This window comes from Chinchilla lanigera, unplaced genomic scaffold (assembly GCF_000276665.1).
Source record: "Chinchilla lanigera isolate Chin_1 unplaced genomic scaffold, ChiLan1.0 scaffold00057, whole genome shotgun sequence".
NCBI classification, from domain to species: domain Eukaryota; kingdom Metazoa; phylum Chordata; class Mammalia; order Rodentia; family Chinchillidae; genus Chinchilla; species Chinchilla lanigera.
In genome coordinates this window covers 4,957,129-4,981,226 of record NW_004955458.1, presented here as the reverse complement: position 1 = coordinate 4,981,226, position 24,098 = coordinate 4,957,129, and the positions used below count along the sequence as shown (strand labels likewise).

The window sequence follows — 24,098 nt, the reverse complement described above, 5'->3', positions numbered from 1 at the left end:
CAGCCTCCAGGCTAGTGCTTTATTTCTCACTGCTAGAAGGGAGGAAGCAGCACTGCATTACCACCTGTGCATTGCTCTTCTCCAAGATCTCCTTCAGCCCCATCACAACCCAAAGAGTGGAAAAAGCTGTATCCGTGTGAGATGAGAGTACTGGGGAGCTCTTTGGCCTTTCAGTTTATATAGGGGGGGACATCAGAGGTGGCAGGTGGAATCAGAGAGTCAACACAGTTAGGAAATTTGAGGGTTGGCCATCCTGCCTCCAAGGGTTTGCAGTTCTCTCTTGATGGCTATAGTGGCGCATGCCTGCAATCTTAACACTCTGGAAGGCTGAGGCAGGGGGAATCACAGATTCAAGCCCAGCTGGGCAATTCAGCAACTTAATAAGAACCTGTCTCAATAAAAAAAAGAGGAGATTTAGTTCAGTGCAAAGCCCTTGTCTTCAATGCCCAGTACCATGAAGAGGGTGGGGAGAGCTTGCAGTTCTTATGGGGAAGAGGACGTTGTGTATAGGTGATACAAACTTGTAGAAGGAAGCAATGATCTTTTGTCCCCAGTTAATCAAACCATCTACCTGGTGGCTAAAGCCTTACTCTTTGGGCCCCTCCAGTGGAAGTCCTGGCCTTTCTTTTTAGTAGCTCTTAACAGTTCCCTTCGTCTTGTGGAAGGGATTTTAGAGGAACAGGGTAGAGCTGGGAGGGGTGTATATGGAACAAAGCCGTGCCACAAATCCTTCATTTCCTTACAGGATAGCTCGTACCCCTCTGACTATCCACAGACGAAAATGCTGGGTGGCTGCTAGGGCCCAGAAATTTCGAATGACCCTCTTAGCAATTTTCAGCCCTTTCCTACCCTAAAGGCTTGAAGCTAGATCAGTGTTTGAGCACAGATCTATAAACACAGGGCCACTAGAAATCTGGCTGAGAAGGTAAGTCTAGACCTTAAAATAGGCCTAGGGAAACAGAACTGAAGAGTGTGTGGGCCTTGGGGAAGGGTGAGGGCATATCTTATAATTCATCTTGACTTTGCTTTGCGATATCTGAACTCCCCTCAGATGAACAGCGCCTTCCTGACTGCTACCCAGTGTTCATCGCAGATGGACAGTCCAAGTCAAAGAAGAGCAGCTCTGGGGTATGGGAGGAGTTAGGGTCCGGCCCTGCCCTAGACCTCTCCGTGTCCAATTTCTCTATGTCAGCTGCACTGTTCAGCTGTCTGCTTTCCTCCAGCCCTGTCATTTCAGCTCCGACACCAAGCCGAGAGGCTAAGAGGCCTACAAATACCGTCTGGGTAGCTGGTGTGAGTACGAAGGGTACTGGGGGGGCTCAGCCCCCAAGCAAGAAGACCAGTCTCCCCAGTACCATCATCAAGGCCTCACACCCTTGCACAAGACTGTGGACTGATTTAGGGAACCCCAAACGTAAGTTGCTTCTTCGTCCTCTCTGCATTTCCAGGACTGCACCCCCACTGTCCTAATCATAGTCTCTTCAGTGTCTTCATTGCACTCCCTGTCTGTGAGTAGTTTGGGTTTTAGAAGTGAAATTGTTTTTCTGCTCCTGGATAAGCTCGGGTTGGAGGTGGGGGTGGGAGCAGGGAGCAGAATAGTAAGAGAAGGAAAGGCTCATATTACTCTGAAAATAGCTGAGGCCTAAGGCAGGATGGGACAGACTGTGCACAAGCCTCTGGGCCGCAAAGAGAGAAGAGGAAAATCTCCATCTACCCCTCCATGCATGCTCTCGAGGACACAGAAACCTAGAATAGGGGGTGTGGGAAGGTTTGCGTCGTGTCTTTATTACCTGTGAGCACCTATAGGAAAATCCCTAACCTGGGCATCCTGGAGGGCACTGTCGGGGCTGCCCCTGGGGGTGGAAGGATGGGTATCAGCTTGAAGAACTGGGTGGGAAATTTGTCCGTCCCTTGGGCTCTCCTCTGGACCTCCATGGAAGCCATGGGTTGGTAGAATGTTCATAAGCCCTACCTACCAAAGGATCTCCCTTTAACCATACTTCTCCCATAGTCTTCCTCCCAAAGACCACCATACTGCAAGGGACAGGAGCAAGGGACGGAAGAATGGCAGTCAGGGATTAGATTTCACAGTAGAGTCCAACCCCTTACAGGATGACAGAAAAGGAGGTGCTGGAGTCTTCCAAGCCCTCCCTGCCAGTGGAGACTCCGCAAAGTGGGGTGAGTCTGGGCCTCTGACCACAGGGTGCAGGGTGAGGGGACACTAAGGATTCTAAGAGAAGTGCTTAAATTGATCCCACTTGTGTATGCCTCATTTTCTGTGTGTGAGCCAGCACCTGCAGCATCTCGTCCCCTAATCCTGGGGCATATTGCTTTCTCCAAGTAGAGAAATACGGTAGCATTAGCTCCACCTACTTTAGGAAGGGTGGCAGTCCTCCTAACACTGGATTTCCCTTCCTCCCTCCCTCAGCTACAGCGACTAAAGCAGTTATTCAGGAAGGGGTCTCCAGAAACAAAAGAGATGGAACTTCCCCCAGAGCCCCAGGCCAATGGTGAGGCAGTAGGAGCCGGGGGTGGGCCCATCTACTATATCTATGAGGAAGAAGAGGAAGAGGAGGAGGAGGAGGAGCCACCCCCAGAACCTCCTAAGCTTGTCAATGACAAGCCCCACAAATTCAAAGATCATTTCTTCAAGAAGCCAAAGTTCTGTGATGTCTGTGCCCGGATGATTGTGCGTGAGTCATGAAGGGAAGTGGAGGACGTGATGCCGAAGCAGCGGGGCCGGGGAGACGGGTTTAGGAGAGGGGTATCTGTAGGAGACGGATGGGCAAGGCTCAGCTTGTGGAAATAACTGTTCACTATTGAGAGCGGACAGTGCCGGGAATTTGCAGCTCAGAACAAGCGTGTCCACAGTGGTACAGAGGGCAAGGGCACGTCAGAACCTTACCCAGCTATTCTCCCTCTCCTAAGTCAATAACAAATTTGGGCTCCGCTGTAAGAACTGCAAAACCAACATCCATGAACACTGTCAGTCCTATGTGGAGATGCAGAGGTGCTTCGGCAAGATCGTGAGTAGTCTGGGAGCAAAAAAGTAGATGGGAGGGCCGTGTGTTGCCAGCTGCCCGCTTGCCCGTCCCTCAGGTGATCCTCCACCTTTCCCTGCTCTTTCTCACCCGATCTCTTACTCAGAATGGGGTAGCACAATGCATGAAGTGGGGTGCTAGGCCCTACCATGCTGCCTCTAATGCTTCTGCCTGTCCCATCCTACAGCCACCTGGTTTCCGTCGGGCCTATAGCTCCCCTCTCTACAGCAACCAGCAGTACGCTTGTGTCAAAGATCTCTGTAAGTGCCCCAGGTGGGACCGGAGGGAGCGGGCAAGCCTCAGAGGTGGTTCCACGTCACGTCTGGCTTTAGAAGCCAAACTGTGAAACAGAAGCCTTCTATTTTGCATAGTTCTTCCTCAGTCTAATATTTATATAGCCATGTTGGATGCAATCAGTATTGCCCTGTTTTATAGCTGAGGGAAATAAGATTTAGCTGGGGCCAAGACTGAAACCTTAGTCAACTAGCTTCAAAATACGTGTTTTTCACATTTAAAACTATTTTTAATCGAGAACAAGGTTTCTAGCCCTGCATGGTGGCACAGGCCTGTAATCCCCAGCACTTGGGAGGCTGAGGCAGGAGGATCGTTGCAAATTGGAGGCCAGCCTGGGCTGCAAAGTGAGCTCAAGGCCAGCCTGAACTGCATAGTAAGACCCTGTCTCAAAAAAAAAAAAAAAAAGGAAAAAAAAGAACAAGGATTCTAGATCATCTTCATGCTTGTTACAGACGCTTGACAGATTCAGGGGCAGACCAAGGCTGTGGACATCATGGGCAAATTCCTAACTTGGCAATCCTTAAAAGTATATTCACTGACAATTTGTTCAAACCAACACTTGCATGGAGAGGCCAACTTCGTGAGGGAACATGAGTGAAAAGAATCTGCTGGTGATAGCTGCCCAGCTTGCACATGCAACTCAGCAAAACAGGCCAGCAGTTAAGAGACCATTCTCCTTTAACAGTGATTCCTAGTCTGTCCCCAGCCCCTAAGAACCTTGCCAAGGTTGTCTTCCAGCACATGTAATGGTCTGCCTAGGAGTTCCGGTAAATATCACAATGGGGTTTTAAAGCCCTTTTTAAGTTGGTAACCTAGGTGTTACCCAGCACACTTCCCTAATCCTTTCTTCACCCCCACCCCACCCACATACACACACTTCTGAGTATCTGCACGATCCACCTCTCCCTTCTTGAGGTCTCTCTCCTGCAGTCTTCTCTCCGTGATGTAAGTAATGTCTTGTTTCTCCTCCCATCCCCTAGCTGCTGCCAATCGAAATGACCCTGTGTTTGAAACCCTGCGTACTGGGGTCATCATGGCAAACAAGGAGCGGAAGAAGGGACAGGCAGATAAGAAAAATGTGAGCACTGTACATCCCCACTGACCCCGCCCAGGAATTCTATGGGGCAGGTTATTTCTCCTTTGGAAAACTGACACACGCTTTTCATCTTCTTCCTCAGAAAATAGCACATAATCCAACAGGCTTATTTTTGCATGCAACTTTAGAGGGCTCTTTCGACCTACTACAGTTCACCATGGGTCTCAGGTTAAAAATTACTGCCCTCAATTCCTTTCTGAAATTGTCAGATTAACCACCACTGAAGGCTAGGCCTCAGGCCCTTGGCTTTGCTGCATGAGAGAGGCAAGAGTTGTGGTTTGTATTTGGAGGAGAGAATTTGTTTTTTGTTTGTTTGGTTTTTGGTTTTTTGTTTTGTCTTTTTGAGACAGGGTCTTGCTATGCAGTTCATGTTGGCCTTCAATTCACTGTGTAGCCTAGGCTGGTCTCGAACTCACAACGATCCTCCTGCCTCAGCCTCCCAAGTGCTGGGATTATAGGCGTGTACCACCACGCCCAGCTGGAGGAGAGAATTTGACATGCCAAGTAGTAAGAATTCTAGAGCCACACTAGGTCCATGAAGATCATCTGTCTAGTCTGCAGTTGATCTTAGCCAAAAGGCTGAGAAGCGATTTTTTTTTTTGGGGGGGGGTATCAGGAATCGAAGGCAGGCGCTTGAAGATCATCTAATCTGACACAGCATTTTATAGATAAGGAAACGGAGGCATAAAGCCACTGCCCAAGAGCAACCTCATTTCCCTTTATAATAGAGTTACTAGTTGGTAGTGCCGTATATTTGGGTTCAGTTCAACAAGAAATTGATATCTTTCTGGACAGCCAGATGAAACGCCTAACATAGATGATGGTTATAGTTAAATCATTTCCTAAAATTAAGTGAGTGGCAGTACCCAAAGAGTTTTGGTCTTTTAGGAGTGTCTGATTTCTGAGCCTTATAATAGGATTTCTGATGCCTTATAATAGGATTTGGTTCATGGTCTTCATCTATGGCCTTTTTTCTCACTGGTACAAATGAAGATATAGATGGTATATTCAGAGCTAGGCATAGTGGCTCACACGTATAATCCCAGCACTGTGGGAGACAAGAAGCAGTAAGATCACAAGTTCAAACCCAGGCTGGACAATTTAGAAATTTGGTAAAACCTTATCTCAAAAAAAAAAAAAAAAGAAAAAGAAAAGCTAGGGATGTAGCTAAGTGCAAAGGTCCTCGGGGCTGGGGATATAGCTCAGTGGCATAAGCGCCTGCTTGGCAAGCACAAGGTCCTGAGATCGATACCCAGTACCGCAAAAAAAAAAAAAAAATGTGCAAAGGTCCTGGTTTCAATTTGGGCTTTAAAAGCACCATTGTGATATTTACTAGAACTCCTCTGCAAAGTATTAGATGTGTTGGAAGACAACCTGGGCAAGTTTCTTAAGAGCTGGGGCAGGCTTGGAATCATTGTTCCAAGGAGGGTCATCCCTGAACTGCTGCCTTCTGTTCTACCAAGTTGCATGTACAAGCTGAGGTGCTACCACCCCTGGGAAGGCTAGGAGGGAAAACTTTTTTTTTAAATTAGATTTTATTGGTACATTTTAGATATACATAATGAAGGACCAGAGCTATAGCTCAGTGGCACAGCTTCTGCCTAGCAAGTGCAAGGTTCTGAATTTATTCCTAGTACCAAAAAAAAAGAAAAAGATAATACATAATGATCACATTCATCATAGAGACTTTGTACCTGTTGGTGACATAACTTTTTTGGGTTTGTTTTTTTTTTTGCCCCATTCCCCTAACCTAGGAGGGAAAACTTACACACTGACTATTTTAAAATCTTAGCAAACTAGAAAAAAAGAGCCCAAACCAATAATTTGAAATTTCATAAAGAAAAATGTCCTTACCAATTCTTGGTTTAAAATCACTAGGTGTGTTGGTACACATTTGTAGTCTCAACTACTCGGGAGGCTGAAGCAGGAGGCTGAGCCCATGCTGGACAACCTACCAAGACTCTTATCTCAAAATAAAATATAAAAAATAAAATAAAAATAAAAAGCTTAAAAATAAAATTTAAGCCAGGTTTGGTAGTGCATGCTCGTAATCCCAGTGCTTGGCAGGCTGAGGCAGGAGGATTGCCATGAGTTCGAGGCCAGGCTGTGCTACGTAGTGAGTTCAGAGCCAGCCTAAACTGCATAGTGAAACCCTATTTCAAAAAATAAATGAATAAAGTAAAAATTTAAAATGGCTAGGGGTGATACTCACTGGTGGAATACTTGTCTAACATTTACAAGGCCTTGGGTTCACTCATCAGTAATACCACCATCCAAAAAAAAAAGTCCACTACACAAAAACAGCTAGAGATCTGGCCTCAAAGCAGTTGATAAGAAGTTGAGTAGGGGCCATGGATACAGCTCAGCAGCACAAACACCTGCCTGGCAAGTGCAAGGTCCTGAGTTCGATTCCCGGTACAAAAAAAAAAGTATCACAGGATTTCTGTGGCATGAACGGTGTCCTACAAGGCACTAACAGTGTGACGTGGCTGCTTCCAGAAAGGCCAGCACATTCAGGCTCTGTTCTCTTAAGGGAATTATAAAAATGGTGTTGCCCATTTTTCTCTTAGACATTGAAGTATTTTTAAGGGCTGACAGCATAAAGACCTGGAAGCCTGGCGTGGTACATGCCTGTAATCCCAGCATTCAGGAAGCTGGGCTGCAAAGTGAGTTTAAGACCAGCCCGGACTACACAGCCAGACTGTCTCAAAAAAAAAAAAACTTAAAAAAAAGACCTGGAATGTGGATCATGAGTGGGACTTGAAGGGACTGAAAAAATTGGCGGAGGGGGTTGTTTGATTTTGTTTTTTGAAGCAGTCTCACTGTACAGTGCAGGCTAGCCTTGAACCCACTATGTAGTCCAAGCTGCCCTCCAACGAGGTGATCCTCCTGCCTTAGCCTCCCAAGCGCTAGGATTACAGGTATGTACCACCATGTCCGGCAGGACTGGAAATAATTAGAGAAGAAAAGCCAGAAAGGATATGTCGGCTGTCCTCAGATATTTAGGAGAGCCATATCTGTCACACATTTGTAGCTCTAGAGGGCCAATCAGAACCACTAATTAGAGATTAGGCCGACATAGGCTTTTTTGTATTTTTGAGACAGGGTCTCACTATGCAGTTCAGGCTGGCCTTTAGCTCACTTTGTAACCAGGCTGGTCTTGAACTTGCAACAATCCTCCTGCCTCAGCCTCCCGAGTGCTGAGATTGCAAGTGTGTGCCACCATGCCCGGCTCCGTCGTAAGCTTAATATAAGGGATTACTTCCAAATCGCGTAGGGTTGCTTTCTCTTTGTAGTGCTAGAGATCGAACATATGGCCTTGCTCACGCTAGTCAAGCCTGACTGAGCTAATCCCCACCTCAGTAGGTTACTTTGTAAAGTGGTAAACGTCTTGCCATTATTACATTCAAGCATAATGGAGGGAACAGCCTGCCAGCATGGTGCAGGGGAAGTCTCTGCACTAGGACTAGATATTCCCCAGCTCTCCTACCCTGAGACCCTATGAGTCTGTGGTAGCCAGGAAAAGCGCGTTCCCAAGACAGTATCGCCCTAACACTAGCGCCCCTCCAGCCTCTAGCTGCCATGATGGAGGAGGAGCCCGAGTCAGCCAAGCCGGAGGAAGGGAAAGCCGAAGACGGTGAGTGTCACCCACCTTCATCCTCAGAGATGAGGCGGCTCGGGGCTGAGCTGCGGCAGAGCGGGTGGAGCGGACAAGGACGGCGGGGCTGGAATAGAGGAGACCCTCCAACACAAGGGCAGGAGCGCGAGGGCTGCCCTCCCAGAAGCAGAGTCAGTGTATCCGCTTCCCATCCCAGGAAACGCCGAAGGGAACAAGAAGGCCGAGAAGAAGACCCCTGATGACAAAGTGAGAACCCTTCCTCCGTGCCAGGGCCCCGGTCCTCTCCCCAGCCCAGGTCTGACGCCAGTGACCGCTCAGCCAAAGTTCCCCCCGCCCTGCCCTCCCCTTGCCTCGCGCCCAGCGGCCTCCTCTCAGCTCAGGGACCTAGAAGAGAGTGGGGGTGCGGCAGTGCCCGGGGAGGGCCCTGGCGCGGGCGGAGGAGTGCTGAGACTTCTCGCCCGCTCCCCCAGCACAAGCAGCCTGGCTTCCAGCAGTCTCATTACTTTGTGGCTCTGTACCGCTTCAAAGCCCTGGAGAAGGACGACCTGGATTTCCCGTGAGAGGCCTTTAGAGCCGGGGGAGGGCAGTCGGGGGCGTGAAGGGGGCGAGCTGGGCTCCCTGCGGGAAAGGGAAGGGGGGAACCCCAAGCTGGGAGCATACGGGGTTGTGTGACCGAGCCCCCTGCCCTGCTGTCCCAGGCCGGGAGAGAAGATCACGGTCATCGATGACTCCAATGAGGAGTGGTGGCGGGTAAGAGGGACGGCCGGGGCTGGGGCCCGGTTGTGGGCTGGGTCTAGAACCCGAGAGTGAGGTCGACTCTCCTACTTCCCTAGGGGAAGATTGGGGAGAAGGTCGGCTTTTTCCCACCAAACTTCATCATTCGGGTCCGGGCTGGAGAACGCGTGCACCGCGTAACAAGATCCTTCGTGGGGAACCGCGAGATAGGGCAGATCACTCTCAAGAAGGACCAGGTAGCGCTGGTGGCCAGCCCAAACCGAGGCCCGGGCCCCGTGCCATGCTGCTTGGAGATTCTAACCCATTAACGAGGCTGGGGCGAGCCTCTAACTTTCCCGGGTCCCCTCCTACTCCCTGCGCCTGTAACCTCAGGGCAGTGGTAGTGAACCTATGGCACGTGCGCCGCAGCGGGCACATAGCATCCTCTTTGGACGCAAAAGCCGAATCATGTTTTTTCTAAAGTAAAATCTAAGTATTTAGGTTTAATCCCAGCGTCAGCACTTCGCGATAAATAGGTGGGTTTGGGGGTTGCTGTTTGGGCACTCGTCTCTGAAAGGTTCGCCGTCGCTGCCCTAGATCGTGGTGCAGAAAGGAGACGAGGCTGGCGGCTACGTCAAGGTCTCCACCGGCCGCAAGGTGGGGCTGTTCCCCACCGACTTCCTGGAGGAGATTTAGGCGTGCGGCGCCTGCAGGCAGGAGACACCCATCCCCCGCGCTGGGCGGGCCCAGTGGAGGAGGCGGGAGAGGGGCGCAGGCCACTGGCTGCTGCCTGGGCAAGGCCCGCCACGGGGGAGCTGCGGGGAAGGGGCTGGTTCCCGCCCCCCGCCCCCGGCCTAGGGCCCGGGTACCTGGTGCCCAGAGCAGCCCTGCCCCGGAACCCCCGAGCCCAGCCTGCAAGAGCTGGAGAGAGTTTCTCCAGCAAGAGGCGCCAAAGGGTGTCTCGGGGACGAACTGTGGAATGTTGCAAATTTATTAAAGTTTTGACAAAAGTATTGAAAGTTTGTTCTTTAGCTGGGGACCAGGAGAAGGCGGGGGGGGGGCGGGTAAAGAATGCTTCCCCTGTCCCACCGTACTACCTCGGGTGCCAAGGCCCTCCTGGCTCCCGGGTTGCGTCCGTCAGGCGAGTGCTCTGCCAGCGGAGAAGAAAGACAACCGGACTGGAGTCCACGCCCTCCTGCCCCGCGCCTGGGAGCGGGATCTCGGAACCCGGTGCATCCCGCCGGCTCCTGGCTCTTTAGCGGTGGCCCGGCCCTTTCGGTTCGGAACTTGGCTCAGCGCCGAGCTGGGCCGCCAGGGGGCGGTGCAAGATCTCAGTTGGAGATCGAGGAATGGGCAGGGGCGGGCGGGGATGGATAAGGGGAGAGAACTGGAGACACCGAGCCCGAGACCCTAGGCCTGGGAAGGGGGTGGGGTGCGTGCCGTCTCCATGGCAACATTTCCTCAAGCCCTCGGGGAACAGAGCTAGCGAGGCCGGGGGCGGGGGTGAGCCCCTCCCGCACGGCCCGGCCCCAGCCCTTTCCGACAGGTACCGAGTGAGAGGACGCGGGGCAGACAGCTAGCCGGCTTTGGCGGAGACCCCCCCCTGCGGCGCGCCGTATGCAAATGTTATTTGCATATGCAAATATGCAAATACGCCGGCCCTGGTCAGGGCGGCAGGTGGCGAGGAGCGGGAAGGTATGGGGAAGGGAGCAGGAGACGAGGAGTTTGGGGACCTGGGAGCAGACCAGTGAGAGACAGCCCGGGGTGGCGCTGGAGTCGGGCAGGCAGAGGGTCTTGAGTTTGATGACGGGTGGGGGAGGGTCAGCCTGGCCAGCCAGGAGCTCCTCTTCCTGCCTCCCCGTTGTCTGCCAGGACTGAGGTTGGCACCGCCTAGCAAGGTTGGCAGCAGGAGCCCGGGCACCATCTGCTGCTGGAGGGGGAGGGCAGAGGCTCAGCTGGGCTGGGGAAGAGGAGGGCCCGGGACAGGCGCGCTCCCCCCCTTCCTCACGGAAGGCTGAGGTGTGAAGGGGGGCAGGGAAGCGCACGGGAATACTCGCCGCAGAGCCGGCTCCGTTCCCGTTCGCTTTGCCCTTGGCTGTCCCGAAGGCCCGGGGGCGTCGCGGGGCCGCACAGGAGGAGTCGGCAGCTCCCCTTTAACCAGGGTCACAGGCACGTGCACACACCCCGGTCCCGCAAGTCAACATTTGCCCCCATGTTTTCCTCTGGATCCACCTACCATGAGGACAGCTGAGGGCTCGGATTGCTCCCATTCATCAAGTGATCTGAAGAACTCGAAACTGGAGGCCCCTCCCCAAGATCTTGGAGCCCCCCCCCACACAGTGCTGAAACAAAACCAATTTACTGGCTCATTGGGCGGCGACGCTGGGGTGGGGGTGTCGAGGAGCAGGAGAGCGGCTGTTCTTCCCTCACACTCGGGGGCGCCCCCTCCCTCGCCTCACCCAGCCGGCAGCTGTCCCTAATTAGAGCGGCGGTTTAATTGGATTTATCAGCAGTTAATAGGAAATTAAGCAAAAGGCCCGAGAGAAGAGGGGCGGGAGGGACGGGGAGACAGGCTGTGCTGAGCTCAAAGGAGGGGTGCTGGGGCTCCCGCGGTGGGGCGCAGGGCACAGTGTCATGCCGGAGCCCCATCGTCACGCCCTTCCCCGCAGAACTCTTCAAGCCGGTGGAGCCCTGGCCCTGGGACCGGGAAGCAAGTCCCAAGAGACGGCCGCAGGCACGACAGCGACCTTATGAGTCCCCACTGCCTCCCACTCCCACCAGCAGCCGCCGGGGTGATGGATGGTGCAGCTGCACTCCACAAAGGTCACAAGTCTGGGCCAAGGAGCACGCGGAATTGCAAACGGACCAGAGAAAAGGCCGGGGCACCGGGGTCCGGGACTCAACTTGCACCCCACCCCTCTCCACAGTCCATTCCACTCTTTAGAAAAAAATGGATGGGTGTGGTGGCCCATGCCTGTAATCCCAACACCTCCCCTGCCTCCTCTGGGGAGGCTGAGGCAGGAGGAGGGAGAGTTTGAGGCCAGCCTGGGCCACACTGGGAGACTGTAAAAAAAAAAAAAAAGCTTCTGGAGGTCAGAAGATTGAGCAGTATGGGAAATGAGGTGGGGTATGGAGCAAGCCAGTTGAGGATCCTGGGAATTTCTCAGCGGCAATGCCACCGCAGTGCCACCCCCTCGGCTCCCTCTCCCCCAGACGGTTCAAGCTGGAGCCCCAGCAGCCCCGGAATCGCTGCTCCAGCAGCCCAAGGTCTACACCACCTGCCCCGAGGATCAGGGCAGGGAGCCTGCAGGCAATCAAGGGAGACCACAGGCCTGTGAGTCCACAGCCCCAGGCGCCTCCTGTCACCACCACCCGTCACACTGCCAGGCTAACAAGGCCTACGCGGGAGCCCTGGTGACCGCTTTGCCACACTGCACCCTGGAGGGGGCAGATGGCAGACCCTGCATGAGTGGGCGGGAGGCGAAACGGGTGTGGCTGTTGGGGATCTGTACCCCTGGTGTGTGGTGGGCTGCGCTCTGGGAGTGCGGATGTGTCTGAGCCCCGGGTGTGTGTCTGTGTCTTTGCCCTTACTATGTATGTGTGCCCCTGAACCTGTCGGCATTGTTGGGGTTCTTCCCCTTGCCACCCACACTCATCTCTGTGATTTCTGTCGGAGCTCCTGGGGGTCTAGGCGTCTGGGTGTTCACACGGCTTTGGCGTGTCTGCGTGCCCGTGCGCCGGTCATGCCCGGGTGTGCCCCGGTTCGGCGTCTCCAAGTGTCTGCCTCAGGACTGTATGTGTGAAAATCCCGAGGAGCTACTGGTGAGTGTGTGCGGCTCTGGCGTCTCTGCCTGCAGGTGTGTGTGTCTCGGTGACAGTGCGTGGGTGTGTGCCTGGGTGTGAGCCGCACAGCGGCGTGTACCCGAATGACAGCGTGACGCACGTGTGTGTGTGTGTGTGTGTGTATGTGTGTGTGTGTGTGCGCGCGCGCCCGCGCGCTCCGGCGGGAGCGTCTGGGTGAGTCTCCCGCCGCCCTCCCCTCCTCTCCCTATTTCTATTCCTCTCTCCTCTCCTGGCCGGCTCGGCTCCGCCGTCCGCATCATCTCCATCCATTATTGAAGAAACAGCCGCGTCCGCTCCAATCACATCAACACCCCTACTCCCGCCCGTCCCCCTCGCCCCATGGCCCCTCTGGGTGCTGGGGAGGGGGAAGCCAGGCTCAGCTGGGGTGCCAGGCGGGAGCGGACGCATGACCCTGCGCCCCGAGCTGGGCCAGGCACCGGGACCCCGGGGTCCCTGGCGGAGAGCACTCTGCATAAACAGATGGCGCGGGCGCCTTTGTCTCGCTCGCTCGCTCGCTCGCTGCGAGGCTCCCAGCTCCCCTCAGTCTGGCTGATGCAATCAGGGTCATCTCAGAGCCTCGGGACGGCGCCCTTAACAGTGGCGGAGGGGTCAGAGGCCCGGGGCTCCTGAGCAGGTGCTGGGCGCCGTGGCTCCCCCCCAGGCACCCCCTCCGCACCCCACAGCTGCGGCGGCGGGAAGACGGAGGCCGTGCTGAGGTGACGGAGTGCGGGGGTGACCGGGAGCAGGACCCGGAGCAGTGGCGTCCCCGGGCTGTGCAGCTGGACAGGCGCAGCCCCCCGGGGCAGCCCCGGGAACAGGCATCGAGCTGGAGAATGAGGGGTGAGCGGTAGGGGGAGACAGAGGAGGGAGTTTCCAAAGACAGACAGGGAGCCGGAGAGACAGACAGACGCTGGACGAAGCAAGGCAGAGACAGCAGACGGGAGACGATGCAGCCGGAACACGACACAGACACACCTAACGAGACAGAGCCCGAAGAAGGGGCGCGAGAGCGGCACCCCGAGGCTAGGGCAGGCCGGGGCAGCGGGCGGAGGCCGGCCGGACCCACAGCCTCAGCGGAGGGGATGCCCACAGCCGGCAAGGCGGAACCTTCCGCGTCGCCTCTTCACCTTCCGGCCCCACCTCACACCAGAAGGGTGGAGGCCGAGGGACCATTGCCCCGTGGCCGGAGTAGCCGGAGTCACCGGGCGGGCGGGACCTACACACCAGGCGCGGACTTACCTGGCACAATGCTGGGCGTGCAGGGCCGACGCTCCCCGACAGGGGGAGCCCAAGGCCCCTTCCCGAGTTTAGGAGCAGCTCGGCCTCCAGGGGGCGCCCGCGCCCACGTCCCTGGCGGCCACCTTTTGCGTCGGCGCGTCCGGCTGCGTTTGGCTGCGTGGCCACGTCCAGCAGGAGTACTCCCGGTGCGGTTTAGAGCTCACAGTGCGGTCCTGGCGGGACGCCGCGGCTCGTGACTCCGGCCATCCCTTAATCAGTGTGGGAGGAAAGTCCAGAGAAGGGAGAAATGGGATCCGGAACCCAGGGAGTTCTGTGTTCCAGCTGGGCCCCAGAGCCCAAGCTCCAAGGGTGGGAACCAAAAAGGGAAGAGACCTGGGAAGCAGAGCGGCGAAGACTTGGCCCAGAAGCTGCTAAGGGGTTAGACAAAATAAAATAAATAAATAAATAATAAAAACAGCCGGGCGTGGTGGCGCACGCCTGTAATCCCAGCACTCGGGAGGCTGAGGCAGGAGGATCGTTGCAAGTTCGAGACCAGCCTGAACTGCATAACGAGACCCTGTCTCAAAGAGACAAAAATAAATAAATAAATAAAAATAAAAAGAAGCTGCTAAGGGTCAAGGCCTCGCGGAGAGGATGGATCAGAATAACGTAACGCCGAAGCTCAGGGGGCAGGCCTCGCGCCCCAGCCGGGAGGAAGAGGAGTACGTAGCCGTGGGAAAGAAGCACCGCGGAAGATCTGGGGGCGCCAGGCGCGGTTCACAGAACCAGAGGCGGGGCGGAGGGAGGGAGCGAGCGCCCAGAGCAGAGCGGCTCGGCTCGAGGGCCGGGCTTCCCTCCGGGCCCTGGCTCCGCAGCTGTGCCGCTAGCGCCAGATGTGCAGCCCAGCTGGGCGCCCGCTCACGCTCCCAGCTCCGGGATTGATTTCAGTTCCAGAGACGTGAAGGCTGGGGGCACGGCGACAGGACGCCCCCTCGCCGCCCGGCCCTGGAGGTGCAGGCGCTCAGGCAGGCCCGCGTGCTGCTTGAAGCTCTGACATCCCGTCAGCCCCCCTCCTCCACCTCCCCACACGCACAGCGCCGCGAGTCTCTGTCTCTTTGTTCTCGCCGTGTCTCTGACACTTTATCTCATTATCCGCCGGAGGGAGGCGGAGAGCCGGGGACCCCGCAGCCTAATTACAGCCGGCTTGTCAGCGCAGAGGGCGGGGGAGGTAACTGTGCGAGAAAAGGAGGGGGCCCCCAGCAGTGGCCTTCTCCCTCCCTGCGCCCCAGGGGCCCTGCAGCGGGTGCATAGCTCACCCCCGCCGGCGCCGCCATAGGCTGGGCTCTGGGGGACCCAGGGCAGAGGCAGGAGGGGTGATGGCGATTAGCGTGGAAGAGGGGACAAGCCTGGGCTCCTGCGTCTCCAAGACCCCAATTCCCCAAAGAGGAGGGCGGCGAGGAGCCTTCCCACCCTAGCAGCCCAGCATACACCTGAACCAGGCAATAGCTCCGCAGTTCTGTCTCTGCGTGTTCTCCTTCCTACTTCAGCGTCTTTTCTATCTTTGTTTGACTGTTTCTTCGCTCGGTTCTCTGCCCTGGTTCCACAGCTAGAGGTGCAGAGTGGCCTCCAAGGGGGACCCCGCTGCACTCCTACTCCAAGCAGGCAGGCATAGTCAAGCCTCCTAAGCCTCCGAACGCCCGCAACTCCTGTCTCGATCCTGCGTCCTGGTCAGATGCATCTGGTTTCTCCAGCCCCCCGTCACTTTTCCTCCAGGCCGACCACAGTCTGGAGAAACCACCCGGGCTCGCGGGCGCTGGGCATCTTCAGTGAAATCATCTGTCCCTTCCTCCCACTGCGCGGTGGACTCAAAGAGCCAGGGCCCTCAGGACCTTGTAGCTCCTGGGTGGCTGTCAGGGTGTCAGCAGGAGGCTGCCGTTGCCCTCCCTGCCCCTGGATACCCCGTGAACGCTCCACACACACAATCGCGTTTTCTAGAGCTCTATCTGCTTGCCTGTCCCGATCTGGATTCCCCTTCAATCCGTCTTTGGACCCCTGAATCCCCTTCTTCAGACACCCAAACCCTCGAATAGGATGAAGTCGCACGGGCCAGGGTGCAGGCGTCTGGAGGACAGAGTTGGGGAGCAGAAATCTCAGGCTTCCCCCAACAGCTTCTTTGCTTCGGGCCTGGAATTGCCAAGGCAGCAAACTGAGTGGGGTGGGGTGAGTCTGCAGAGGCGGGCTGGGCCAGGCTGGGCTCGGCTGACCCCTCCCCAGCGGGGGGCGGGGTCCCAGGAGGAGGACTGGAGCAGAGGCTGCGAGAGGACCAGGCAGCGGGAAGGAGCGATGGCAGGAGCCAGCCTAGGGGCCCGCTTCTATCGGCAGATCAAAAAACATCCTGGGGTGAGTTCAGTCCTAGAGCGGCGGAGATTCCAACTAACTTTCTGCTGCCCCGTCCCCAAGTCCCCAGGTCCCCTAGAGCCCTGGCCCCGGTCCAGTTTCCCCAAGGCTCCCAGTGTCCTCAGGGACCCTTCAAGCTATTCCTGCAATGCGTCCCATCTCCCTGGATGCTAGGATTGCTGTGGGATAAGGGAGACCAGGAATGCGGTTGTGGGAGGCTCCAGGTTCCCTTTTCCTGAAGGAGGGAGAACTAGACCTTGGGTGAAAAGCGGGGCAGGAAGCTGGCAAAGAGCGAGTGGGGACTGGGCAGAAGGGGCTGGCCCTGAAAATGCCCTCCGACTTCCCCTACAGCTCATTCCAATGATCGGCTTCATCGGCCTGGGCATGGGCAGTGCTGCGCTGTACCTGCTGCGGCTTGCCCTGCGCAGCCCCGACGTCTGGTAAAGGCTGGGCTTGGAGTGAAGCGGGTGTCGTGTGGGGCCAAGTGAAGAGGGAAGCGATGGACCCCAGGAATGGTGGGAACGGGTGGTCCTAGCGGGGTCCCCAGACTGTGTACCTCCCATAGCACCACCTGACATCTCAGGGCTGGGTCTGACTCCTACCAGGGAGACCCCCACACACACTTTTCCCCTTGGGCCAAACTGGCCACTCTGTGTTCTGGCGGCTGGTGACTTCCTGGGTTCCGGGCCTTGGAACCCACACAGCGCCTACCCTGGTTGCCATGGCAACACCGCTCTGCCTGCTGCTTCAGGCTTTTGGGTAGCTCTTCTCCAGGCAGGAGGACTGGGGGTGTGGCTGGTAAACTATGAGGGGGTGTTATTGGGGCCCCCAGGTAACACCTGAAACTTTCCGTTCAGCTGGAGGCGGCATGGTGGAGGGGGGGACATAGGGACGAGGATCCTTTGCAAAAAGAGCTCCCACCCACTACCTCGCTGGGAGTTACTGAGATTCCTACCCACTGGGATCTCTGCTGAATTCCCTGGGCTCTGCTTTGTGGGGTTGACCTAGGGTGGCAGCGAGAGGGAGGCAGTTCCTAGGCTGGATTGTCATCCTGTCACCAAGCGCCACACTGACAGTAGTGACGAGCCTGTCTCACTTGTCAGCATGGCTAACATGCGCCCTCTCCGTCCGCCTCTAGGAAACGGGACCTCCCCAGAGTAGGAGACAGTCAGGGTGGAGGTGCTAGGCCAGGGACAGCAGCCTGCCTGGGACTCAGAGGAGCACCTTCAGCTGGAGTCCCCGCCTCCAGATAGGAGACACTAACCCTCCCTTCTCCTCCACAGCTGGGACCGGAAGAACAACCCAGAACCCTGGAATCGCTTGAGCCCCAATGACCAGTATAAGGTACGGCCCAGCGGTGCTGGGTTGCTTCCCCTTCCACTAACCCTGGCCTCCAGGCCTACTGCTCCCCTACAGGGAGTAAAGCGGGTTTGCAAGCTTTCTTTCCCTCTCCCCCTAGTTCTTTGCAGTTTCCACCGACTATAAGAAGCTGAAGAAGGACCGGCCAGACTTCTAAACCAGGCTGGGCTGCTAATTCGATGTTAACCAACGTCACTTCTTCCACTGCCTGCTCCCAGACCGCAGGGCGTCACTCTAGCCACCTTGTCCTGCTCTTGCTTACCCAGGCCGGGTTCCCATGAAGAGGGGTGGGCAGCTCCTCCCCTACCCTCCTCCCTTGATCCCAGCGGAAGCAACTCTGACCCTTGGCTTCAGTCCCCTGGGGGGGAGGGAAGTCGGGCCAGGCGGCAGCTGCTGGGTCCTCAGCCCCAAAGGCCCAAACCTCTGCTCAGTTCCCTCGCTTGCAGGGTGTGGCACAGGGTACGTGTGGAGCGTGGCCTCTGAGTGCCGAGGACGTGGCCAGCCCCACATCTGCCTGAGCTCGGAAAGTGCCGGGCCTGGGGCAGTGCTGTTCAGGCTCGACTAGACTGTCTCTGGCTGCCCAGCCTGCCCAGGATGGGCGCCCGTGCCAAGCAGCAGCTCCTCCTCTGCCTAAGCCTGCTGCCTCCCCCACCCACAGCACACAGCACCTGGGCCTCCCCCGCCCCTCCCCACCCCTCCCCTCCCCTGCTCCCCTTGGTCCCCCGGGATCAAACAGAAGCAGCCGTGGGCAAAATACAATTTCATTTAACAAATTGAATTTGCTGCGCCTGCTAATCACGTCTGGTGTCGGCTCTGATCAGAGACAGAGGAGGCTGCAGCCCCGGGGGTCCTTGTGGTGGTGGTGGGAGGAGAGGGAGGCATAAATGTTGAGGGAGTCAAATCAGGAATCGCTGGCTGGCCCTGGGGACCCCTCCCACATAATAGAAACCCAGGGCAGGTTAGCATTTTATTAGATAAAAACAGGAAGGAGGGTGCCTGCCCACCCCTTTCTCTGGCTCGGCAGGGTGACCCCCTCCGGAAGAAGGAGCCAAAGTAACACTGAGATAATGGCAGAGAAGGCAGAAAGCTGGGTGGGGGCGGAGGGGGTGGCAGGTTCCTTCTGATTACAAAAAAGCAAGCTATAATATCCGGGAAGAGAGACTGTACTTGGCTCTTGCCCTAAATGGCCTGGCTGGGGACGCTTTCCATCACCAAAAAATAGGTAAGTGGTACTCCCTCCCAGTAGACCAGCGGGGTGAAGGACAGTCCGGAGGCCTCAACTCCCAGGGGCCGTCAGCGTTCATCAAAGCCAGGCATAGGGAAGGCCCTGGCAAACTGCTCCACCCGCTGCCTGAGGTGGGTCAGCCGCTGGATGGTTTCCGGATCCTTGAGCAGGAAGGATTTGAAATCCTGGAGCTTGGCTAGAGTGGGTTGAAGACAAAAGCATGGTCAGAGATGCAGGCACGGCGGCGGCGGGACCAGGAGGGGACGCAGGCGGCGGTGCCCGCGGGCCGGCTGTGGGGCTCTCTTCCGCCCACTCACCGGTCTTGCTCTTCACCTCCAACCCAATGTTGACCCCCTCGTCAATGAAGTCCACGACTCTCCGGAAGTCGTCCTCACGGAACTGTCGAGAGGTCAAGGCTGGGGCCCCTGGAGGAGCCACAGCAGTCAGGATTAGCCCAGCCAAGCCCAGCGGGCAGCCACGGGATAGGAGCGCCTCCGCCCCCGGGCCCCGGTCTCACCAAGCCGCAGGCCCCCAGGGGTGATGGCACTTCGGTCTCCAGGACAGGTGTTCTTGTTGGCAGTGATGGACACAAGCTCCAGGACTCGCTCGGCCCGAGCTCCATCCAAGCCCTTGGGCCGCAGGTCTACGAGCACCAGGTGGTTGTCAGTGCCACCTAAGGGGTGGGTGGTTTGTAATCAGGAAGTGGTGACTCTGCGGCCTCTGCCGGAAGCCTACAAGAGCCCTCACCCTCCCGCTGGCTCACCGGACACCAGTGAGTAGCCTCGATCTAGGAGCGCGTCAGCCATGGCCCGAGCATTCTTCAAAACCTGCAGGGAGTACTCCCGGAACATGGGGGTAGAGGCCTGGGGGGGAGACAGCAGCACCGGTGACCCTAGGCCCCCGCCTGCCCCTCCTGTCCCTCCACACCCAGCAAGGGCAGCTCTGGGCCCCCGCCTTGATGCCTCCCACACGGGCACAGCCTTCCCATCCGTCTCCGCGCCAGCCAGCAAGGTGTAGGAGCCAAGCTTCCAGCCCGCTGCCCCCCCCCCAGCCCGGAAGGGCAGGCTCCCCCACCTGCTTGAGAGCCACAGCTACGGCGGCAATGGCATGGTTGTGCGGGCCCCCCTGCAGGGACGGGAACACGGCAAAGTTGATTCGGTCCTCGAATGTGTAAGGGATCTCCCGGCCAGTCTTGGGGTCCACAGTCCGTACCCCCTTCCGGTAGAAGATGAGCCCTGACCTGTGTGGAAGGTGGGTGGTCAGAACGCAGGTCAAAATTAAACAACACAGAATGGAGACAGCGGAGAAAGCTGGCTGGCTTGGGTCCTCAAGGGCCCTGACTTCTCCACAAGGTGCCTATGCCTTGGATTCCAACAGTAAAAAGGATCGCCCCCCACCCCCAGCCCCATTGCTCAGTCCCCTGCCCAGGAATGGCCGTCACAGGTGAGAAAGAGCTGAATGGTCAGACTGGGTAGAAGTCTTTGGGACTGCAGGTGGGAATGCACTCTCTCAGACCCGCCTGGGACAAGCAAGGCCCCACCCCAGGGGAACCTGACCTGGCCCCGCGAAGAGTCTTGTGAGTGGTAGTGGTGACGATGTCTGCATATTTGAAAGGTGAGGGGATCACCTTGGCGGCCACCAAGCCACTGATGTGGGCCATGTCTGCCAGCAGGTGTGCCTTGACCTCATCACACACCTGGACAGGGAGACAGACAGGCCTCAGCTCGGGCAAGGCCTAGACAGGCACATGGAGGCTGCCTCTCCCGCACCCTCCACCCCCCAGGGCAGTGCCCAGTGTGCCAGCCCCCTACCAACCTCTCTCATGCGGGCATAGTCAATGAGGCGAGCATAAGCACTGGTACCAGCTATAATGAGCCGCGGTCGGAAAAGCCGTGCTGTCAGTGCCAGCTGGTCATAGTCAATGAGGCCAGTTTGGGGCTGGATAGACAGAGAAACAGCTAAAGCCCTGACGCAGCAGCAGGGCATTCACATCCTCCTTGGCTGCAAGGGCTGCCCGGAGGGGAGGGGTCAGAGCCTCCCGGTGCCCAGGAAAGAAACACCAGGGCCCGAGCAGCTAGCTACCTCCCACACCCAGGAGCACTCACGTTGAGCTTGTAGGGCATAGACTCGAAGAAGATGGATGTGGCAGAGATCCGCTTGACGTCAGACATGTAGCCATGGGTGAGACTGGGAAGCGAGAGGTAGCCAGGCCTGAGTGGGGCAGCCCCAGACAACCATGCCCCGCCCACTCCAAGGCCCCGCCCCCAAACACTGTCCTAGCCCCTCCCCTTGCTCTGTCCTCTCTGTGGACACTGATGGGACAGGGGCTCTTGCCTTCCCGATTCCTGTGACCATGCAGGACGGGAGAGGTGTGTCCCATCCGTATGGGACACAGCAGGTATTCAAAGAATAACTTCCCCGACATCGGCACTGCCCACCGCACCCATCGTAACTGTACTCACTGGCCCCCATCGGGCAGGTCCAGCCCCATGATTCGGTCATGAGGCTGCAGAAGGGCTGTGTAGGCGGCCAGGTTGGCTGGGGACCCCGAATAGGGCTGGACATTGACTCCCCACTGTGCAGGATCCAGGTCGAAGGCTTCCAAGGCGCGGCGCTGGCACAGCAGCTCGATTTCATCCACCACCTCTGCTCCCCCGTAGTATCTGCCGCGGGAGGGGCGCGTAAGGCCACAGAGAAAGGAGCCTCGACCAGCAGCAAAGGACTGGGAGGTCACTGCTCCATAAGCACCTGGAGGGTACAGGAAGGTCCCGCCACCGGGAGTGCCATCCCTGACGCTGCCCTCCAGCCCTCCTCTGGTGCCTGGCCCTCACCTCTTGCCAGGATAACCCTCCGAGTACTTGTTGTTCAGACAGGACCCCAGGGCCTCCAGCGCAGCTCGGCTGCAGAAGTTCTGGGGTGGTGGGGGGGCAATGTCAGAAGGTCTTGAGCCCCTTTGCCTGAGTCCCCACAGCCCCGCCCTGCCGGAGCCCAAGGCCGCAGCGGGGAGCCCGGCTGCGCAAGAAGCTCCGTTCACTCTGGGTTCCTTGCCAGGTACGGGCAGAGCCAGAAGCAGCTTCCTTGGCAACTCAGCAGCTGTGATGGGTGTCCCCCACCTGTCCGCTCAGACTTGTATCTCCAGGCTCTTTCCTCGCGGGAGGTAGGGAGGGGGGCAGATGAAATTGTAGGGACGCTAGAAGGCTCCGGAAGCTCTCTAATGCCCCAACCCCGGGAACCGGACCCGCCCTGCCTCTGCTTCAGAGGATGGGAAGGAGAAGATGATAAGGCCCAGCAGAAAGGCCCCGAGGAAGACAGGGAGATCTGGAGAAGTAGCAAGAACATAACCTGTTACTTCCTGTACCTACCCTATGGCCCACCCTCTGCCATCTCCCGGGGTCCCACCTCTGAGGCAATGAGCTCCAGGCCCCGGCACTGCCTGTCCTTCTCCTTCTGCAGCAGCTCCCACATCTCCGGGTCACTCTCTGAGAGACTCTCCTGGCCGGTCCAGCCCCGAGTTGCTTCCCCAGTCTGAGTCTGGGCTGCCTTGCTGTGCTGAGCCCGAGTAGCCATCTTGACCAGCTGACCACATCTCTGCAGAGGCTAGGGACAGGAAAAGTCGGGGTCAAATAAAAATTGTTCAGAAAAACACGCTCCGACCGTCCCTCTCACACACCACATTCGCAGGGTTCTCTGGCCTGTACCAGGCAACCAGCCAGACTGCTGCAGTTTTCAACACCACCTCCGGGTAAAAGCCAGTCTAGAGCCAAGGCTGAGATCAATGTCCAGAGGGTAGTGTATTTTGTTTTGTTTTCTTTTGAGACAGGGTCCATTTGTAACCCTCCTGCCTCTGTCTCCCAAGAAAGGGAGAGTTCTCACAGACCCCACTCATCTCACCCCAGAGTCGCCTTCCGCCTTGCCCGGGACCACTCTATAAAGCCACAGACCAGAACCTGCATGGCAGAAGCCCCTGTCTCCCACACTCGGGAGACAGCCAGAGACTCCGGCTGCTCCGTGCCCCCAGGAGCACACGGGCTTTCCCGCGGGCACACGAACCGCTACTCCAGCTGGAGGGAGAGACCCAGCTGGGAGAGGTTAAAGGCCAGGGCTGCAGAGCTGGTTTCCAGAGCGGTGCAAGGGGGAGGAGAGAACTGCAGCCGTCTCTGGGGAGGGACTGCCGGTGGGGGTTCGCGGGGAGAGGCTGTCTGCAGAGGCCAAGCCCAGTATCCCGTCCCCTTCCCCCTCACGCATTCCACGTCCTTCCCGCCACGCTGCCGGGGACCCTGCCTGATGAAAGCGCTGGAGTTTTTCGCACCACCTGCACGGCAAAGATGCAGCGGGGAAAGGCTCGGCGGGCGGGTCGGGGCTGGGAAGCCCGCTTGTTTGCCAGCCTAGTGTCTGCCTGGCATCCGATGAGCTCCTCTCCCCCAGTGCCACGTGAAATGGGCGGTCACGAGGCCCTGGGGCCCCCGATCGTCAGAACGATGGGCCCCAGTTCACCCCACGGGAGCCTCGGGGTCTCCGGGATTCCTAACTTCGGGATTCTCGCCCTGTGCCCCTAGAGCACGTGGGGTAGAAAAGCCAAGAGAACCCCAGAGTATGTATGTGGATGGAACTAACGGAGCGGGTGGGGACTTTCCGCCGGACACCCAGTATCTGGAACCCCGTTCTTACCCGTGCTGCCCAGAACAAAGGGAAGGGTAGCATCTTTACGCGAGGTAGCAGGAGGTCCAGCCACCAACTCCGGTACGGAGCAGAGGGGTCGGAAGAGGACCGGCCCCGGGGCGCGTGCGCGTAAAGAACGACCCGGGAAGCCGGAGTGAAGGGGAGGAGCATGCGCATGTGCAGTGAAAGCCCTTTGTGGCCTTTGGGAATTGTAGTTTTTTCTTCAGCCTCATTCTCCAGCAGTACCTTCAGGGTTTAGGAAACATTGCCCAAAAGACAGATTTCTTTTCTTTTCTTTTTTCTTTTTTTTTTTTGAGGCAGGGCCTTGCTATGTAGTTAAGGATGTCCTTGAACTCACTATGCAGCCCAGGTTGGCCTCAAACTCGCAGCGATCCTCCTGCTTCAGCCTCCTGAGTGCTGGTATTATTGGCATGCGCTACCCATCCCCGTGCAACACTGCCCCGAAGAAAAGACATCTAGGGCGACTGTATCCTTATGGTCCTAACGCTTTTCCGTTTTTTTTTTTTTTTCTTTTTAAAAAATTTGGCCTCAGGGTTCCTTTTTTCCCATCAGTTGTCAAGACAAGCGTTCTTTGGATGCTGATGGCATATTCAGAATTTTGTTTATTTTTTG

The 24,098-nt window shown here is 57.0% G+C and overlaps 3 protein-coding genes across 3 annotated transcripts; 2 read left to right on the top strand and 1 right to left on the bottom strand.

Annotated features, from left to right (window-relative positions):
* Positions 1–964: 964 nt before the first annotated feature.
* On the top strand, positions 965–9,777 carry Stac3 (SH3 and cysteine rich domain 3). Its single transcript, XM_005397352.2, has 12 exons — positions 965–1,414; positions 2,112–2,178; positions 2,429–2,693; positions 2,929–3,026; positions 3,229–3,301; positions 4,316–4,413; positions 8,002–8,068; positions 8,247–8,296; positions 8,521–8,606; positions 8,749–8,800; positions 8,884–9,021; positions 9,362–9,777. Exons 2-12 carry the CDS (start codon positions 2,113–2,115, stop codon positions 9,458–9,460), a joined length of 1,092 nt encoding a protein of 363 aa, XP_005397409.1. The 5' UTR covers positions 965–1,414; position 2,112; the 3' UTR covers positions 9,461–9,777.
* A 5,611-nt stretch (positions 9,778–15,388) lies between these two features.
* Ndufa4l2 (NADH dehydrogenase (ubiquinone) 1 alpha subcomplex, 4-like 2) lies at positions 15,389–18,359 on the top strand. Its single transcript, XM_005397349.2, has 4 exons — positions 15,389–16,225; positions 16,574–16,662; positions 17,506–17,566; positions 17,682–18,359. The coding sequence occupies exons 1-4, from the start codon at positions 15,917–15,919 to the stop codon at positions 17,736–17,738; spliced, it is 516 nt and encodes a 171-aa protein (XP_005397406.1). The 5' UTR covers positions 15,389–15,916; the 3' UTR covers positions 17,739–18,359.
* Positions 18,360–18,535: 176 nt separating this feature from the next.
* Positions 18,536–23,613, bottom strand: Shmt2 (serine hydroxymethyltransferase 2 (mitochondrial)). The gene is made up of 12 exons (XM_005397350.2): positions 23,475–23,613; positions 22,206–22,403; positions 21,638–21,717; positions 21,269–21,469; positions 20,912–20,993; positions 20,622–20,744; positions 20,363–20,502; positions 19,881–20,046; positions 19,570–19,669; positions 19,324–19,479; positions 19,124–19,231; positions 18,536–19,002 (listed from the first exon to the last, which is right to left on the bottom strand). Exons 1-12 carry the CDS (start codon positions 23,505–23,507, stop codon positions 18,875–18,877), a joined length of 1,515 nt encoding a protein of 504 aa, XP_005397407.1. The 5' UTR covers positions 23,508–23,613; the 3' UTR covers positions 18,536–18,874.
* Between the last annotated feature and the right edge of the window lie 485 nt (positions 23,614–24,098).

Coding starts and splice junctions, on each gene's coding strand:
- Ndufa4l2 (XM_005397349.2), top strand. CDS start 15,917: ATGAAGTCGCACGGGCCAGGGTGCAGGCGTCTGGAGGACAGAGTTGGG. Junction 16,226..16,573: donor AGATCAAAAAACATCCTGGG/GTGAGTTCAGTC, acceptor CTTCCCCTACAG/CTCATTCCAATGATCGGCTT. Junction 16,663..17,505: donor CTGCGCAGCCCCGACGTCTG/GTAAAGGCTGGG, acceptor TCTCCTCCACAG/CTGGGACCGGAAGAACAACC.
- Stac3 (XM_005397352.2), top strand. CDS start 2,113: ATGACAGAAAAGGAGGTGCTGGAGTCTTCCAAGCCCTCCCTGCCAGTG. Junction 8,607..8,748: donor AAGGACGACCTGGATTTCCC/GTGAGAGGCCTT, acceptor CTGCTGTCCCAG/GCCGGGAGAGAAGATCACGG. Junction 9,022..9,361: donor TCACTCTCAAGAAGGACCAG/GTAGCGCTGGTG, acceptor TCGCTGCCCTAG/ATCGTGGTGCAGAAAGGAGA.
- Shmt2 (XM_005397350.2), bottom strand. CDS start 23,507: ATGCTACCCTTCCCTTTGTTCTGGGCAGCACGG. Junction 20,745..20,911: donor CTATGCCCTACAAGCTCAAC/GTGAGTGCTCCT, acceptor CTGTCTATCCAG/CCCCAAACTGGCCTCATTGA. Junction 19,480..19,569: donor AGGCTACTCACTGGTGTCCG/GTGAGCCAGCGG, acceptor CCCACCCCTTAG/GTGGCACTGACAACCACCTG.